The 19,407-nt window shown below is 41.4% G+C and overlaps 1 protein-coding gene across 1 annotated transcript in view; it reads right to left on the reverse strand.

The window, feature by feature from the left end:
• SHQ1 (SHQ1, H/ACA ribonucleoprotein assembly factor) overlaps positions 1-9,317 on the reverse strand; it is a 109,586-nt gene extending 100,269 nt beyond the window's left edge. Inside the window, exons 1-4 of the mRNA XM_010385980.2 lie at positions 9,035-9,317; positions 5,178-5,242; positions 2,994-3,116; positions 1,784-1,938 (exon numbers count right to left, since the gene is read on the reverse strand). Of these exons, the coding sequence (XP_010384282.2) occupies positions 1,784-1,938; positions 2,994-3,116; positions 5,178-5,242; positions 9,035-9,177 (486 nt within the window). The 5' untranslated portion in view covers positions 9,178-9,317. The remainder of the gene's footprint in view (positions 1-1,783; positions 1,939-2,993; positions 3,117-5,177; positions 5,243-9,034) is intronic.
• Positions 9,318-19,407: the final 10,090 nt, after the last annotated feature.

Genomic DNA, 19,407 nt, shown 5'->3' on the forward strand with positions numbered 1-19,407 from the left:
CTTGGCCGAACAATTGAGGTCCGTTCACTGTAGTTCCTGCTACAGACAAAACTGACAATTATAACTACCTCTGAGATCACCAGCCATTGTGATCAAGCAGAGAATATGGGCAGACCACAACTCAGCAAAAAAACACCTAAGTTTTTAGAAGGAAGGCTATTTTATCAGCATTATTTGCTCCTAAGTAAATCTCAATTTTGTTCCCTTTAAGGAATTTTGAGAGCATTGTATATTTTTCAAGGACAGGAGTCTTTACAGCATTCTACACTTTCCAAAGACTTTTCACGTGCATTCTCTTTTTAAATTTTCAAGACAGCCTTATAAAGTAGGTGGGCAAATTTATCTCCACTTTCCAAAAGAGGAGACAAAACTTACTTGTGGTCAAATAACTGGCCTGGTATCCCAAATCTAAACATAGGCAGGAGCAGGACCAGAACCTGGGTCTTTTCCCTCTCCTTGGTAAATTCAAATATGTCTTAAGATAATAAACCACATTCTAAACAGGTTTTGTTTTGTTTTGTTTTTTGAGACACAGTCTCGCTCTGTCGCCAAGGCTGGAATGCAGTGGCGCGATCTCAGCTCACTGCAACCTCCGCCTCCTGGGTTCAAGGGATTTTCCTGCCTTAGCCTCCCAAGTAGCCAGGTCTACAGGCAGGTGCCACCATGACTGGCTAATTTTTTGTATTTTTAGTAGAGATGGGGTTTCACCATGTTAGCCAGGATGGTCTCGATCTCCTGACCTCATGATCCACCCGCCTCAGCCTCCCAAACTGCTGGGATTACACACACCACCACATCCGGCTAATTTGGCCAACATGGCAAAACTCCGTCTCTACTAAAAATAGAAAAATTAGCCAGGCGTGGTGATGGGCACCTGTAATCCCAGCTACTTGGGAGGCTGAGGCAGGAGAATCGCTTGGACCCAGGAGGCAGAGGTCGCAGTGAGCCAAGATCATGCCACTGTACTCCAGCAAAGTGAGACTCTGTCTTAAAAAAAAAAAAAAAAAAAGAATAAATAAACAATGGGCTGGGCACAGTGGCTCATGCCTGTAATCCCAGAACTTTGGGAGGCTAAGGCAGGCAAATCCCTCAAGTTTGAGACCATCCTGGCCAACATGGTAAAACGCCATCTCCACTAAAAATACAAAAAACTAGCTGGGCGTGGTGGTGGGCACCTGTAATCCCAGCTACTCAGGAGCTGAGGCAGGAGAATTGCTTGAACCTGAGAGGCAGAGGTTGCCATCAGCCGAGATCACGCCACTGCACTGCTCTCCAGCCTTGGCGACAGGGTAAGACTCCATCTCAAAAAAAAAAAGAATAAATAGACAATGGTGCCTACTACACACCAAGAATGAGACAATTTGATCAAAACACACAATCTCACTCTCACCAGGAACATTCTATTTCATTTATATACAGAAAAGAAGAGACATCATGCCGTAAGTACATGATCCCATTTTTCAGAAGTATAAAACATAAAACTTTGCAGGAAGTATGAGAGAAGAGTTCTGTTTTGCACTTTGGAAACTTCATGTCTAGAATACTGAATAAAGGGGAGAAAAAAGAAAGCCACGGGGCGTCTGTAAGAGCAGTACAGTTAGGCAGAACAGCCAATGATATGGAAGGGAATGAACATCCATGTACTTTAGCTGTGCTAAGTGCTTAAACACAATCACCTCCTGTAATATTATTTTTAAAAACTACCGAGTATAAGCATAACTGAAATTAAAATATCCAAATGGAAAAATCCTATAGATCAAGATCTTTCAGAAAGACAACATACCTGTAACCGCTGAAACACTCCTGATCTTAAGTTTCCAAATCCATAGTGGCACTGCGGATTCAAAGCACTTTCTGATACCTCCTCATAGGGTGTCTGCTCAACTTCCCAATCAAACTCTTCATCGTCAACTACTTCCTCAGGAATCTCAGAAGCATCTGAATGTGTTAAATTTTAACTTTTTTAAGTATTGGACTTAAGCACAACTAAGGGAAGAAAAAGTATAGGAAAAAATGTCCACACAGATGTACCAAAAGACATGTACAAGAATATTCATAGCTCCACTATTCATGATAGCAAAAAAAAAAAAGAACCAAAACTGTGGTATATTCATACAATGGAATATTACATAGCAATGAAAGCAAATGAATCTCAGCTACAATATAAATAAATCTCACAAAAATAATGTTAAGTGAAAGCAGCCAGACAAAAACAACACACACCGTATGACCTATATATGCAACGCAATAACAGGCAAAACAGAAAATAGTGGTTACCCTGGAGAGAGCACAAAGTAATGGAAGAATACAGGATGGGGTTCCAGGGTGTTGGAAATGCTCTATTACTTGACAGAGGTGGTGTTCACTTTACATCGGTGGTCCCCAAACTTTTTGGCACCAGAGACTGGATTTGTGGAAGACAACTTTTCCACAGATCAAAGGGGTAAAGAGATAGTTTTGGGAGATGAAACTGTTCCACCTCAGATCATCAGGCTTTAGATCCTCATAGGCAGAACGCAACCTACACCGTTCGCAGGAACAGTTCACAGTAACTTCATGCTCCTATGAGAATCTAATCTGATCTGACAGGAGCCAGAGCTCAGGCAGTAATACTTCTGGCCCTCCGCTCACCTCCTATTGTGCATCAGTACTGGTCTGCAACCTGAGGGTTGGGGACCCCTGTTTTACGTAACTCACTGAACTGTATACTTCTGATGTTAGCTCAAGATGCTAATATTTTGCCAACCACAAAATGCTGCTTCAATTGATCCAAAAATGTGAGAGATCTGGTTCAAAAGGATTTTTAATGTCTTAATTATATCACCAAAGAAGCTATTTTCATATGGTTTCACATGAGCACCTTATACCTGAAGTATTTTCTTCAATTTCCTATTCACTATATCCAAATGGAATACAATTTGGATTCCTACAAATACACAGCATTCCAAATATTTCTATTTATCTTAATTTCCTCCCAACTGCAATAAACATACCTATTTCTTCCACAAGTGGTTTTGCTGTCCTGGATTTTCTTGGTGCCAGAAGAGCAGTCAACATGTTCAGCCCCTCAAAATGCTGGCCAGGGGTTTCTTTCGGCAGGCGAATGGTAAAAATTCCTTAAAGATAAATTTGTTTTATGCTCAGATTAAAATATTCAAAAAGCTGGACACAATAGCTCACACCAGTAATCCCAATACTCTGGCAGGCTGAGGCAGGAGGATCATTTTAGCCCAGGAGTTCAAGAACAGCCTGGGCAACATAGCAAGACCCCATCTCTACAGAAAATAATAAAAAAAAATTTTTTAATTAAAAGAAAAAAATAAATAAAATAATCAAAGACTTCATAAATATATCTAAGAAATACATGCCTTGGTAAAACATAATTCTATTTTACAGAGCTCTAAAACTATGTCCTCATAGATTAGGTGAATACAAGTCAAGATAGAAAAAGGTTCTTAACAAGGGTTTTTCAGAAGCTGTCATTTCTATAAAAAATGATTAATCTGGCTGGGTGCAGTGGCTCATGCCTGTAATCCCAGCACTTTGGGAGCCCGAGGTGGGTGGATCACGAGGTCAAGAGATCGAGACCATCCTGGCCAACATGGTGAAACCCCATCTCTACTAAAAAATACAAAAATGAGCTGGGCGTGGTGGCACACGCACCTGTAGTCCCAGCTACTCGAGAGGCGGAGGCAGGAGAATCGCTTGAACCCAGGAGGAAGAGGAGGAAGAAGTATTACTGCCTGAGCTCTGGCTCCTGTCAGATCAGATTAGATTCTCATAGGAGCATGAACTTACTGTGAACTGTTCCTGCGAACAGTGTAGGTTGCGTTCTGCCTATGAGAATCTAAAGCCTGATGATCTGAGGTGGAACAGTTTCATCTCCCAAAACTATATAAGATATATATATATATAAGATATGTATAAGATATATATATATCTTAATCTGTTAAAGCTATAGAATACTGTAATCTTATACAGTATGACCTTCACCTACTGATAATATTAAAAATCCAAGCTAAAACTTCTAAAAATCAATGGCCTAAGAAGGTAATAGCTTAGAATTAACCCGGAGTTACTGATTAGACTTTTGGGAAAGGAGGAAAAAATCCGAATACCTAATCCAACGGAGAATGGCAGCAGTTTTAAAAATACACAGAATCTTAGATACAACAACTACGGCTTAATAAGGTTTTCTGGCATGTCAGGAGATCTATCCCTAAAGTCTATGGCAGACTCAAATTCTATGTACTTCTTTTCTTTCCTTGACTGAGTTTATCAATCTTATTTAGGCTTCCCTGGGAACTCACTACATTATTTAGCACTCTTATGTTTTAAAACATTTTGCCTTTTTCAGTGTACTGAATTTCAACATATCAAATACAACTCAGCCCAAATATCTCCGTATATACAATCTTCCTTAACTCCCGTGTACTTTTAAATTTTAATAATTTTGTTTCAATATGCAACTTACCTATAACCAAAAGCCAGTTTACTATCTAGGAAGGCAGTTTCACTATACTTCATTACCCATTAATTACACTGCATTATGGGTTAGATCTCTGTCATTTAACCCACCTTAGCCCAGTTCAGTAAGGTCAATAAATATTCATTGAATGAAGTACACAAGAGTACACAAGGTGTTCTAAATCCGATGACAAAGGAAGCCAGTGGCTTCTATAAAGGAAAAATAAATGGGTTCATGGCTAGCTGAAATGAAGGGCTCATCAATCATGAGGAGAAAATTCAATTAGCCTTTAAATGCCACCCATGCATAGTTTCTCTCTCACCTACCTGTTATTAAACTTCAAGTGTGAAAATTATACAAGAAAGATTCCATTCATAAGCTCATAAGTCATCTACATTTTTTATGATCAATCATTTCACATGTTCTAACTTCTACTTTTAAACGTCTACTAAATGTAGGGAAAGTACTCTAGGAAATAGAACCAGAGTATTTAACTTTACTTTGAAGAATATTGTGAAATACTTTAAAAGACTTGCGGGGGACAAAAACATCAATAACAGGCACTGGACGCTAAGAAGCAAGAAAGAGCGATCAGAACACATTGTACCTGAAAGATATCGAAAGGTCTCCATGGTATCTTGAAAGATAATTATGTAAATAATGTGAAAAATCCCAAGAAATAAACTAACAGAAATTCCAAAAATGATACCTTTATCTGCATCGTAGGACCCTTGCTCGCTTCCATTTTCTACTATTCTCCCAGGAAGGGTTAATCTGCAGATTTAACACAGGTCTCATGAAGTCCTTAAATTATAACATAAGTGGCCATCAATACTTGTAAACATTTAACCATCAAAATAATCATTTTTAAAAAAAGTTCCTCAATATTTCTTTCACATTTTAATAAACTAAATAAATTAAATTCGAAATAAGCTAGATTCTTTCCCCAACTAAGAAAGCAGAAATCAGAGATGGATGACTCATCTTTCTATTTGAATACCCTTAGTCACCAATAAAGTAGACACTAAAAAAGAAAACCCATAATAAATAGTAGTTATCACTACTGTTAAAATATGAGTATCCCTAACCTGAAAATCTCAAATGCTCGAAAATCTGAAACCTTTTGAGCACCAACATGACACCACAAAGTGGAAAACTCCACACTTGACCTCATGTGATGAGTCACAGTCAAAAAGCAGTCAAAATTTGGTTGCATACACAAAATTAATAAAGGCATTATATAAACCTACCTTTTGGCTATGTGTATAAGGTGTATATAAAACAAATAAATTTCGAGTTTAAACTTGAGTTCCATCCCCAAGATATCTCATTATGTATGCACAAATATTCCAAAACTCTAGAAAATCTGAAATTTCAGATAAGAGACACTCAGTCTGCACAGATAAGGGATACCCAATGGGAAACAATAAAGAAACATAAAACCAATTGCTTTTATCAAGCAAATTACTACTTAAAAAAAAAAAAAAAGCAGAAAGCAAAAGTGTCAAATCTCATCATTATTATGTGGGGATTTACCCATCTTTAGTACTAAAAGAAAGGAAGTGATTGGCTGGGTGCAGTGGCTCACGCCTGTAATCCTAGCACTTTCGGAGGCCGAGGCAGGTGGATCACCTTAGGTCAGGAGTTCAAGACCAGTCTGGCCAACATGGAGAAACCCCATCTCTACTAAGAATACAAAAATTAGCCGGGCGTGGTGGTGCATGCCTGTAGCCCCAGCTATTCAGGAGGCTGAGGCAGAAGAGTCACTTGAACCCAGGAGGCGGAGGTTGCAGTGAGCCAAGATCACGCCACTGCACTCCAGTCTGGGCGAGAGTAAGATTCTGTGTCAAAAGAAAAAAAAAGAAAGAAAAAAGAAATGAAGTGATTTCCCAGCTTCCAGTTTTACCCTAGTTCAATCAGTCTTCCACTGAGGCCCCAAAAGAATTTTTCTAAAACAGGAATCTAATTGTCACTTTTCTATTTTAAAAAGCGTCTATGGCTGCCTGATATTGCCTAGATAATTTAAACTCATCAGAAGGGCATCTCAGGCCCACTCCATATCATTCCAGACTTGAAATTTGAGCTTCCTTTCCTCCCATGGCCCTCCCCCTTGTTTCCCACTAAATATGATTAAAAACAAAAACATCTGACAGTCCCAAACGACCCCGAGCCTTTAATCCCAAGGTTTTCTCAAGCTTCAATACATTTTCAGAATGAAAATCCCTCTAAGCCAGAATAAGGAGTCAGTTTATGGATGAGTTTGTTATAATGGTTACAAACACTAACTTTAGTGTCAGAATCTGAATTAACTCCCAGATCTGCCATTTACCAGATGTGTAACAACCTTGTTTGTACAAGTTAATCATTCTTCAAGAATCATAAATCCCTCTTCTGTAAAGGGGGAAATAACAGTAACTATCCAAGAGTTACTATGAGCATGAAATGAAAATGCAAAGAGCTCAGTGGCTGGCACAATAGGTGAGCATTTAGAAAAATGTGAGCTATTACTACCAGCTCCCTTCCCCTAAACTCTAAAAGCCTAGAGTTCAATTCTTACTGCATAGGAAATCATATTTGCTTACAGGGTGCCTCCCCAGCTACACTCTCCATTCTTCAAGGAGAGGGACCAGGTTTTATTCGTCCTTGGTATGCCACAGCAAACTGTATTTTTTTTTTTTTTTTTTAAGACCTAGTCTTGCTCTGTTACTCAGGCCGGAGTGCGATAGCGCAATCTTGACTCACTGCAATCTTCGCCTTCCAGGTTCAAATGATTCTCTCACCTCAGTTTCCCAAGTAGCTAGGACTACAAGTGCGTGCCACCAAGCCCAGCTAATTTTTTTGTATTTTTAGTAGAGATGGAGTTTCACCATGTTGGTCAGGCTGGTCTCAAACTCCTGATCTCAAGTGATCTGCCCACCTTGGCCTCCCAAAGTGCTGAGATTACAGGCGTGAGCCACCACATCTGGGGGCAAACTGTATTTTCAAAGAATGCCCATCTCACAGCACTCTTCCCAACCACGAAGGTCTATGTCCCCTCCCCTTAAAATTCAGCAGGCTCTGGGACTGTTTTGATGAATACAATAAGGCAGAAGTGACACCGGAATTAGACCTTCAACATATGAATTTGGGGGCAAGAGTTGGGGGGGTTCCCACAAATAATCCATCCACAGCAACGGGTAAATAATAAAACCTCATTGTAACACTGTCCTAATAATAAATGAGATAATCCGTATAAAGCACCAACCTGGAGTAAAAATTCAATAAATATTTGCTACCACCATAATCTTCCTATTCTTCACATCCTGGCTTAAATATCGCCTCCCCAGAGAGGCTGTTTCTGACTACTTTGTAAAATATGGGCCCCTTTTCATTCTATATCATGCACTTCTTTCTCCTCATAGCACTTGCCACAATTAGGTAGACGGCTAGTTTACTGTTTTCCTCTCCCCAGTGTAAAGTACATGAGGGCAGAACTTTGTCTTGTTCAGCGCAATAATCCCAACACTGAAACTCAATAAACAAACTAAAGAAATAAGTGAATTAAGAAACTGGAAACTGCAATATATTCAAATAGGTACGTTACACGGTCTAAGGGAAATCCGAGCAAAACTGGTTCAGGAACAGTGAAAAAACCACCTTGACTGGTGGAGAAGGTTTGTATCACAAAAGTACTTGGGTGGGAAAAGTAGGCTGCAGCTACACTTGAGAAAGATCAGGAAGATGGATAAAGAGAAGGACAAAAGATTGGCAATGCTTTATGATGAATATGTAGCAGCGGGTTCTGTGGAATGGGGTTAATAGCAGTGCTTATCCCTAAGCAACACTGTCAAAGTTAAATGAGATACAGCATCATAAAGCACTTAACAGAACTGCTTGTCCACCACACTGCGGGTGATCAGTGTTAGCTGCTACTAAGGTTACGATTCTGCAAGGAGAATAATTTAAACAAATCAAGTACTGACGGCCCCTCACGAAGACTTGGGGGAAACAACCATACATCAGGGGCAAAACCAAACAGAGGAGCAGCAGACAGCAGGGAAGCAGGAGAACTAGGCTAATATGGTGTCAAGAGGTCCAAAAAAGGTAAGAATTTCAGGAAGTAGGGAGGGGACAGACAAGAGATGGATCAACAGAAGGCTGCCTGGGCAAAGTTAAAAGGACAGACGGGTTGGGAAGTCACGGGGATGTCAGCGCGCGCCGTTCGTAGGGAGGGAGAGACTGGGAGAGCGAACGCGGAGTGAAAGGAAAGAACACAAGTCAGAACGGAACGAGAACTAGGGCGACAGAGCAGGAACGGGCAAGTGACACGGTCCAAACGCCACTTTTTCAAGTGATTCCGCAATCCTTTGATGTGGGATTTAAGAAAGCTTAAGAAGGAAAAGGGCTTCTGCAGCATCTAAAACGCACCCCTGGAAAAGGGCATTTCCCTGGCACCAAGAGAAGCTGAGGAAACGTTGGGAAATGGCATTCGCGCAATCGAGAACTGCTCCCTCGACCTTGCATTCTCCCTCTAAAGGAGCTCTCTAACGAATGCGCCTTTCCTGCGGCCAGGCACCCAGAACTCGCCTGAGAAAGTAGGGCTTGGCGTAGAACTTGAAGTCGGACCCCTCGAAGTAGACATCGAACTCGGAGACCCGGGCGTAGGGCACGCGGATGGCGATGGTCAGGAAGTCCGGATCCTGGCTGAGGTCGAACGCCGGGGTCAGCATCGCCGCACTGGACGCAACGGCCGGCGCCGCTCGCTCTCACTGCCGCCGCGTTCCCGCCACGCAAACTCTACAAGTCCACACGCGCAGGAACCCGCGGTGTGAGCCACAGAGCTTCCGGCTCGAGGCGGAAGTGTTCGCGCGTGGGGCAGGAAGTCCCGCCCCACGCCGATCTCCACGGAGACGGGACGCCGTTGGAGAAGAGGTGGAACTTTGGAAACCGCCGGGAAGAGAAAAGGGCGTGGCAAGTGGTGCCTGGGCGCAGGCGTTGAACCGAACGGATGACTAGCAACCAAGCCTTTTGCGAGGTTTTTAGAGACGATTTTAACAACATTGGCTTGTCAGGTAGACAGACGTGCGTTTGAATCCCTTCCTGGCCACAGCTTCCCAGCTGTAAGACCTTGGGAAAGTTACAAAACCTTTCTATATCTTCTGTGAAACGAGGATGATAAGAGAACCTGGCCCCATAGAGATGCTGTGAGGGTAGCATGAAGTTGTGCATGTAAAACTCCAATAACGAACTTAGCAAGTTGTCAACGTTTGATGTGCTGAAGCAGTCACCGCAGTAGCCACAGCAGCACCGTTACAGTGGTTTCCCTTGGTCCTCACCTGCCTTATTAACAATTCCTCTTACACTTTCCCTTTCCTCCCTCTCTTTCCACTTCTCTTTTTCTGCAGCTTTCTCTCTCATTCTTAACCGCTTATTTGAAGAGTTTCCTCTTTAACAGATCGTCCATCCCACTAATCTCATCTAATCCACGCTGCAAACTCTAGAAAGAAAACGACCCAGGGAGGTTAAGCAGTATATTTTATAACCATGCATTTTACAGTGATTAGAACTCAGAACGTTTGCCTCTTACACCGTGTCGGTGATTGCATTCACAAATTAAGGTCCCTCTGTATTCCCCTTCTTTCCTTTTTCTCACTCTTGTCCTTACACTTGTCTGAGGACATCTTTTCTGTGGTTTTTTTTTTTTTTTCTACTTGTCTTCCCTGTATTTTCTCCCCTTAGAGTGTGCCCCTTATACTCTCTCAGTGCCTCTCCCACTAGTCTCCCTCTTCCCCCACATATTCCCTTGGTCTTTCCACACATGTCGTTTCCTGTTATTCCACCACTAATTAGAATAATCCAGTTGTGGTATTTATTCCATGGTTTTAAGTATCAGTGGAAAGGAGATGAAAGTCATCTCCCAGGACAGTGGAGATAACCAGAAAACTTCAAAAGCCTTTTCAATCTCCAACTGTTTTATGATTCTAAGGAAACATTGTTGAAACTTCATTAGGACTCAGAACAAAAAATAACAGGGGCTAACATTAGCTGAATACTTACTATGTGCCAGCACTGCAGCAAACCCTTTATAATGATCTCATTTTCCCTCCTGACAGCTCTGTGAAGTAGGCATTATATATTCCCTTGGCTTGCACAGAATCTCACAGCTAGTAAGTGGTGCAATGGGAATTGAAACCCAGGTGAGTCTGATTCCTAGGCCCAGGCTCTACACTATTACAGAGTTGACTGCCTCTGTTATTACCACCTACTTCCTTTGTTTCACATTCTAATGCCACGCCTGCCTGCTTTAGACCATACTGAGCCTTACAAGTAATAGGCACTCAATATTGACAATGAATTGATGCCAACTTGGATTTAGTAAAGCTCTCAAAAGGTCCCTTGAGATAGGCCTTTGACTAAACTATTCCAAGTTAGCTTCTTTACAAAGAATCTTGGCCGGGTGCGGTGGCTCACGCCTGTAATCCCAGCACTTTGGGAGGCCCAGGCGGGTGGATCACCTGAGGTCAGGAGTTCAAGACTAGCCTGGCCAAAATGGTAAAACCCCGTCTCTACTAAAAATACAAAAATTAGCTGGTCATCGTGGTGTGCACCTATAATCCCAGCTACTCAGGAAGCTGAGGCAGGAGAATCCCTTGAACCCAGGAGGCAGAAGTTGCAGTGAGCCGAGATTGTGCCATTGCACTCCAGCCTGGGTGACAAGAGTGCAACTCCATCTCAAAAAACAAAAAAAGAAAGAATCTTTACATCTACCATGGGGCCTCATTCCTGTAGGTCACAAGCATTAATATTTTTAAATTATTAATGCCAGAGAATCAACTGAAACAAGCTATGCTATCCATGAGGAAACTCGAATTGAAAGCACTTTGCAAACTACACCTGTGCATTTCCTGGGTACTTTATTATGCGTTTGGCAACACACACACACAGGACTGCAACACAGAAAAACAGACGACACGGTTCAGTGCTGCTCTCATTATAAGAAATATATATTGCATCTGTGAAACCACAAAATACTGATAGTTTCAAGTATATAACAAAGTTTTGTTGTTTTGGGTTTCTGTTGGTTTTTGTTTTCTTACAAGCAACAGTTCTCTTATTTTTGCATTTCTAATTTGTGGTAAATATAAGTTATAGATTCATTCTCACTTAAAAACATAAAGTTCCTTTTGGCTGCCATGCAACTTTGGTTCTTTCTCCTTCCTCAGAGGCAGTCCTTGTAGCTATCACTTCAGACCTATTTCTAATTCTACATCCATTTCTATGGACCCTGATGCCTTGTGTTTAGACCCACTTTATGTGGGCACATTCTCACACTATAAATGTAATTCTGCAACATGCTTTTTTTCCTACTTTGGTTCATTTTTGAGACATAGCTATATTGATTCATAGATCAAATTGAGTTTCTATTTCTGAATACAGACATTGCTTGACAATAAAGACATTTTAATGTTTTAAATTAGCTCTGGTTTACAGGGGAAAAATAGGAATGCAATTTTTCATCATTTTTGAGCATTCAAATGTTGCAGTATTTTTTATCTTTTCATTTTCTGAAAGCTTACTTTTGGATGGCGTACCACTATTTTAAAAATAGTTTTTTCTTCTGGCCTACAGACGACATAAAATAAAATAATAAGATAAAGTTTTTTCCATGACCAACTTATTTAGGACACGTGTGTAACCCATCATCTTTCATTATTTTAAATTGGCCCCTCCTCTGATCTAACAACCCTGATTGTGATCCATAAGCTTCCAAATTAAATGTTGAATTAAAAATGGTTTTTATAAACAATTCCAATGTCAGCTTTATTGCCAAGTTCTATTGTTGGAAGTCTTTTAATGGTGAAATACTCCTTGTTTCCAGAAGGTGGCATGCATGTAGGTGATTAAAACAATGTTATCTCAAAGAATGGAGTTTTAACCTATGTTGAAAAATAGCTTCCTGAATAAGTTGTTTATAGCTCTAGTTCATTCTCTGAACCATTTTGGGGAGGTGGTGGAATCTTACACATTACTTGCAAACTATATCTTAACCACTGTATTTTGGCATACATCTTTTCAGTCTCCTATTCATAAAAGTATGGGAAGTATTTTCAACAAAATAATGTAATAATCTATATTTGCTTTCTTCACTTAATATAGCATTACAGGCTAGGCATGGTGGCTCAGACCTGTAATCCCAGCACTTTGGGAGGCCTAGGCGGGTGAATCACTTGAGGTCAAGAGTTTGAGACCACCATTGCCAACATGGGAAAACCCTGTTACTACTAAAAATACAAAAAAATTAGCCAGGTGTGGTGGCGCCACCTGTAATCCCAGCTACTCGGAAGGCTGTGAGGCAGGAGAATCCTTTGAACCTGGGAAGTGGAGGTTGCAGTGAGCCGAGATTGCTCCATTGCCCTCCAGCCTGGGTGATAGAGCAAGACTCCATGTCAAAATATATCTATATATAATATACGGCATTACAATATTTCCATTTGACTACATTTTTGTCAAGAATAAATTTATCCATAATTGTACTCTTTGTACTTTTTTTTTTTTTCCAGAGACAGGGTCTTGTGCTGTTTCCCAGGCTGGAGTGCAGTGGCAGGATCATAGCTCACTGCAGCCTCAACCTCCTAGGCTCAAGCAATCCTCCCACCTAGCCTCCCAAGTAGCTAGGACTACAGGTATGTTTCGCCACACCCAGCTAACTTTTTTTTTTTTTTTTTTTTTTTTTTTTTTTTTTTTTTTAGTAGAGACGGGGTCTTGCTATGTTGCTAAGGCTGGTCTCAAACTCCTGGCCTCAATTGATCTTCCCACTTCAGCCTCCCAAAGCACTGGAATTATAAGAGTGAGCCACCACTCCTGGCCTAGTGTTGTAACTCTTAAAAACAGAATTGAATATGGTGATGATTCATTTTAACATTTTAAGAAAGGAAAAAAATAAAACTAATACTAGGATTATGAAACTAGGATAAAAATACGGAAGTTAGAATACAAACTAGATAACATTTTGAAGTTTGAAAAAATCCTTTTGTATAACTGGTAATACAATGGGACTAGATATCTTTAGTTTTTTATTTAAATTTATTTTATTTTAGATTCAGGGGGTTCCTGTGCAATTCTGTTACATGGATATATTGCATAATGTTGGGGTTGTCCTTCTAGTTAGCCATCACCCAAACAGTGGACACAGTACCCATTAGGTAATTTTTCAGCCCTTACCCTTCTCAGTCTCCCCGCTTTGGAGTCCCCAGTGTCTACTATTTCCATCTTCATGTTCATGTGTACCCATTGTTTAGGCTCCTACTTATAAATGAGAACTTACAGTATTTGATTTTCTATTTCTGAGTTATTTCACTTAAGATAATGGCCTCCAGCTCCATCCATATTGCTGCAAAGGGCTTGATTTCATTCTTTTTTATGGCTGCATAGTATTTCATGGTATCTATATACCACTTTTTTATTTTATTTGTTTATTTATTTGAGACAGAATCTCGCTCTGTCACCCAGGCTGGAGTGCAGTGGTGCAATCTCAGCTCACTGCAACCTTTGCCTCCTGGGTTCAAGCAATTCTCCTGCCTCAGCCTCCCAAGTGGCTGGGACTACAGGCATGTACCACCATGTCCAGCTGATTTTTTGTATTTTTAGTAGAGATGGGTTTCATCATGTTGGCCAGGCTGGTCTTAAACTCCTGACCTCAAGTGATCCACCTGCCTCGGCCTCCCAAAGTGTTAGGATTACAGGCGTGAGCCACTGCACCCAGCTACCACATTTTCTTTATCCAGTCAACCGCTGATGGATACTTAGGTTGATTTCATGACTGCTATCGTGAATAGTGCTACAGTACACATATGACAGGTGTTTTGTTTTTGTTTTTGTTTTTGTTTTTGTTTTTTGAGACAGAATCTTGCTCTGTTGCCCAGGCTGGAGTGCAATGGTACAATCGTGGCTCACTGAAACCTCCACCTCCCGGGTTTAAGCGATCCTCCTACCTCAGCCTCCCAAGTAACTGGGACTACAGGTGTGCACCTGGCTAATTTTCTTGTGTTTTAGTAGAAATAGGGTTTCACCATGTTGCCCAGGCTGGTCTCGAACTCCTGAGCTCAGGCAATCTGCCCACCTCAGCCTCCCAAAATGCTAGGATTACAGGCACGAGCCACCGCACTCAGCCAAGTGTCTTTTTTTAATATAATGATTTCTTTTCCTTTGGGTAGATACCCAGTAGTGAGATTGCAAGTTCAAATTATATTTCTATTTTTAGTTATTCGAGAAATCTCCATACTGTTTTCTGTAGAGGCTGTACCAATTTCCATCCCCACCAACAGTGCATAAGCATTCCCTTCTCTCCACATCCATGCCAACATCTGTTGTTTGACTTTCTAATAATGGCCATTCTGACTGGTGTTAAGATAATGTCTCATTGTTGTTTTAATTTACTTTTCTCTAATTAGTGATGTTGAGCATTTTTTCATGTTTATTGGCTACTTGTATGTCTTCTTTGGAGAAACGTCTGTTCATGTCCTTTGCCTACTTTTTACAGTCCCCCCCCCCCCCCCCGCCGTTGAATTGTTTGAGTTCCTTGTAAATTCTGGATATTAGCCTTTTGTTGGAGACATAATTTGCAAATATTTCTTGCCATTGATACTCTGAGTTTTGCAATTCCAAGCTATAAACTGCTTCTGAGAGGACACAGATAAATTAATGGGTAACAGACAGATAAATACAGGATGGTAAAAGAGGTTTAAGGGATGGTCCCAACAGGATGTAGACTAAGAAGACCATAAGTCTGACACTGGTGAACTCCAGTGGTTTTCAAACTCCTCTGGATTTAAGTACAGCTATTTTTGTTCTTTTCCCCAGTCTTTTAGCCCATTCACATTACTGTTAAACTTGCTAAAGAGCACAGTGTTAGCACTAAGGCAGCACAGTAATGAGTATTTCAGGGAGGATTCAGCCCAATTCCAATTTTACACAAGTTCAATAAAGCTCCGAAGAAAATCCAGAATGGTTACAGCTGACATAAGAGTGTTTTTTGACAAGATTTCTGAGCAATGTACCTAAGGGCTTAGTGATATATATTTCAAGATGCTAGTCTTATCCCATTAAATGAAATGCAGAATTACAAAAGAATGCTAACTGAACCGCATTTCAAGCCTCCTTCATTGTTTAACATCATATTTTGAAAAGACATCTGCAAAAGGTACTATTCTGATGCCCTGCCCAGATTCCCTTTATGGAGCCAGGAAGCTCATCTGTCACTAGCAGTGAATGTAATGGCTTGCCACTGATCCCTCCAAAGAATTGTCCTAGCCCAGGGTTTCTTCACCCCAGTATTGTGTGCAAGATCATTCTTTGTTGCAGAAGGCTGTCCTATGCGTTGTAGGATGTTCAGCAGCATCCTCATCCTCTAATCTCTCAATATAAGCATGAGTTTTCCTGGTATGACAATCACAAAACATCTCCAGACTTTGCCAAATGCCCTCCAGGGGACAAAATTACCCAGAGCTGAGAACAGCTGCTCTAGATTGATAGAAGAAACCTCCAGGATTTCATTACCACCACCACCACTACCACTACCCCCTTGCCCAGGCCTGCAATCACGAGGAATGATATGGGGTTCAGAAGACCACCTCAAAAGGGAAGGTGACTCTGTGGCATGGCTTATGCTCTAGAGTTTTGTTTGTTTTTTTAATGGGATCAGGCCAAGGCTAGATTTTCCCCAAACCCACATCTTTATTTGGCTGTCTTCCCTTTTCCCATTCCCTTTCACCTCCTCAATAAGTTTCTCCAGAGAACCCTTCCTCATAAATCACATGCATCAAAATCTCTCAGGATCTGGCCAGGTACAGTGACTCATGCCTGTAATCTCAGCACTGTGGGAGGCAGAGGTGGGCAGATCACCAGAGGTCAGGAGTTCAAGACCGCCCTGGCCAACAGGGAGAAACCCTGTCTCTACTAAAAATACAAAAATAGGCTGGGCGTGGTGGCTCACGCCTGTAATCCCAACACTTTGGGAGGCCGAGGTGGGTGGATCACCTGAGATCAGGAGTTTGAGATCAGCCTGGCCAACATAGTAAAACCCTGTCTCTACTAAAAATACAAAAATTAGCTGGGCATAGTGGTGGGTGCCTGTAATCACAGCTACTTGGGAGGCTGAGACAGGAGAATCGCTTGAACCTGGGAGGCAGAGGTTGCGGTGAGCCGACATTGCACCAATGCACTCCAGCCTGGGCAACAAGAGTGAAACTCCATCTCAAAAATAAATAAATAACAATAAATAAATAAATAAAAATACAAAAATTAGCCGGACATGGTGGCACATGCCTGTAGTCCCAGCTACTCAGGAGGCTGAGGCAGGAAAATCACTTGAACCTGGAAGGCACAGGTTGCAGTGAACCGAGATCGAACCACTGCACTCCAGACTGAGTGACAGAGCAAGACTCTGTCTCAAAAAAAAAAAAAAAAAAATCTCTCAGGATCTGCTTCTAGGGAACCTGACTTAGGACCACACTTAAGGAACCCCTTAAACCTTCTTCACACTCCTGCAAAATTACTGGAGAAAAGTTTCTACAATACCCATGGAGGAGAGCTGATTTAAGTCTTTATCTTACTTTTCAAAAAGTTCCTACAGTCTAGTTATCCTTAGACTAACTAATGTTTTCCTTGATTCAGAGTAAACATATTTTTATTTTTATTATTATTTTTTTGAGGTGGAGTCTGGCTCTATCACCCAGGCTGGAGTGCAGTGGCGCAATCTCGGCTCACTGCAACCTCCGCCTCCCGGGTTCAAGGGATTTTCCCTGCTCAGCCTCCCGAGTAGCTAGGACTACAGGCACATGTCACCACGCCCAGCTAATTTTTGTATTGTTTAGTACAGACGGAGGTGAACATATTTTTAGTCCCTCATGCAGAAATGATTTAAATGTACCTTTTTTGGCTTGAAAGATTTTGGTGGGATTATAAACTGGTATAGCTACCTTAAAAAATTGTTTGGCAGTATCTACTAAGGCTAAACATATGTATACCTTGCAATTCCTCTTTTACACATAACAGAATTGAGGTAATATTCCATCGAGAGACATGTACAAGAGGATTCATGGATGCATTATTTATAATAGTCAAAACTGGATACAATTCAAGTGCTCATTAAGAGTGGAATGAACAAGGGCCAGGTGTGGTGGCTCACGCCTGTAATCCCAGCACTTTGGGAGGCTGAGGTGGGCAGATCCCCTGAGGTCGGGAGTTTGAAACCAGCCTGACCAACATGGAGAAACCCTGTCTCTACTAAAAATACAAAATTAGCCAGGCATGATGGTACATGCCTGTAATCCCAGCTACTCAGAAGGCTGAGGCAGAATAATAACTTGAACCTGGGAGGCAGAGGTTGCAGTGAGCCAAGATCACGCCATTGGAATCCAGCCTGGGCAACAAGAGTGAAACTCCGCCTCAAAAAAAAAAAAAAGAGAAGAATGAGCAAATTGTGGTATATTCACTCAATATAGACACACAGCAGTAAGAATAAATTACTGCTATGCAGAGCAACATGAATCACATTAGGCACATGAAGCCAAAAAGGCAAGACCCAGGAGAGTATATATTAGATATTTCCATTTATATGAAGTTCAAAAACAGGCAAAACCAGTGTATGGTCATAGATGTGAGGATAGTGATTACATCTGTGTGAATGGTTATTGAGGGGACTTGAGACAGCCTGCTGGGGTACTGAAAATTTGGTTTTTATCTTAGTTTGAATGGGAATTATATGAGTGTACTCATATATAAAAATTCATAGAGCCATGGATTTAAGATTTGTGCACATTACTCTGTGTAATATCTCAATAAAAAAGAGAATCTGTGGACGCCTGGACAACAGTCAGAAGACCCTGGATGCTGCTGCTGGCTCACAGCTGTGTACCTCACAGGTCACTGCCCTTACCTAGAGAGAACTACCTTATCCAGTTACCCTCTTCCAGAGGGCTGATGTGTATACAAAGGCCTTACTCCTTGCCACAAGATGAGACAACTCCAAAAAGGCTGTTAAATACTGAAGAAGAAAAAGTCATCCCAGCTCCAAAGCTCCTACTAGAAATGGTATGGCTGGGCGCAGTGGCTCACGCCTGTAATCCCAACACTTTGGGAGGCCGAGGCAGGCAGATCACGAGGTCAGGAGATCGAGACTCCTGGCTAACATGGTGAAACCCCGTCTCTACTAAAAATACAAAAAATTAGCCGGGCATGGTGGCCGGCACCTGTAATCCCAGCTACTCGGGAGGCTGAGGCAGGAGGATGGCATGAACCCAGGAGGCAGAGCTTTCCGTGGGCCGAGATCATGTCACTGCACTCCAGCCTGCATGACAGAGTGAGACTCCATCTTAAAAAAAAAAGAAATGGTGGAGGCCTTGCTTGCAATTGTAATGTCCAGTCCTACCTCCCTCTTTGTAGAGGTGTTATCTCCAAAAGCATCCCCCAAAACCATCTGCACTCAACTCTCCTTCTTAGAGTCTTAGACTGGAATGCTGACCTTCCCTTCAATACTAAAATTCCCCACGTAACTCTGCAGCCTCCTTCTGATTTTCCTGCAGTGTCCTTTCCCAGCATTTCTTCACTGAGGGGTCTTAAAGCCATGAGTTTGCCTGTACAGTAGTGTGCCCCATAATGACCTTCCAGTCAACAGTAGACCACATGTAAGATAGTGATCCCATAAGATTATAATACTGTATTTTGACTGTACCTTTTCTATATTTAGATTTAGTTAGATATACAAATACCTATCATTCTGTTACAATTTCCTACATTATTTAGTACAGTAACATGCTGTGCAGGTTTGTTGCCTAGGAGCAAAAGCTTATACCATACAGCCCAGGTGTATAGGAGGCTAGGCCATCCAAGTTTGTAAGTATTCTCTGACGTTCACACAATCACTTAAAGAATCACTTAATGACACATTTTCCAGAACGTGT

The sequence above is a fragment of the Rhinopithecus roxellana genome, chromosome 1, assembly GCF_007565055.1.
Source record: "Rhinopithecus roxellana isolate Shanxi Qingling chromosome 1, ASM756505v1, whole genome shotgun sequence".
In the NCBI taxonomy this organism is placed as follows: domain Eukaryota; kingdom Metazoa; phylum Chordata; class Mammalia; order Primates; family Cercopithecidae; genus Rhinopithecus; species Rhinopithecus roxellana.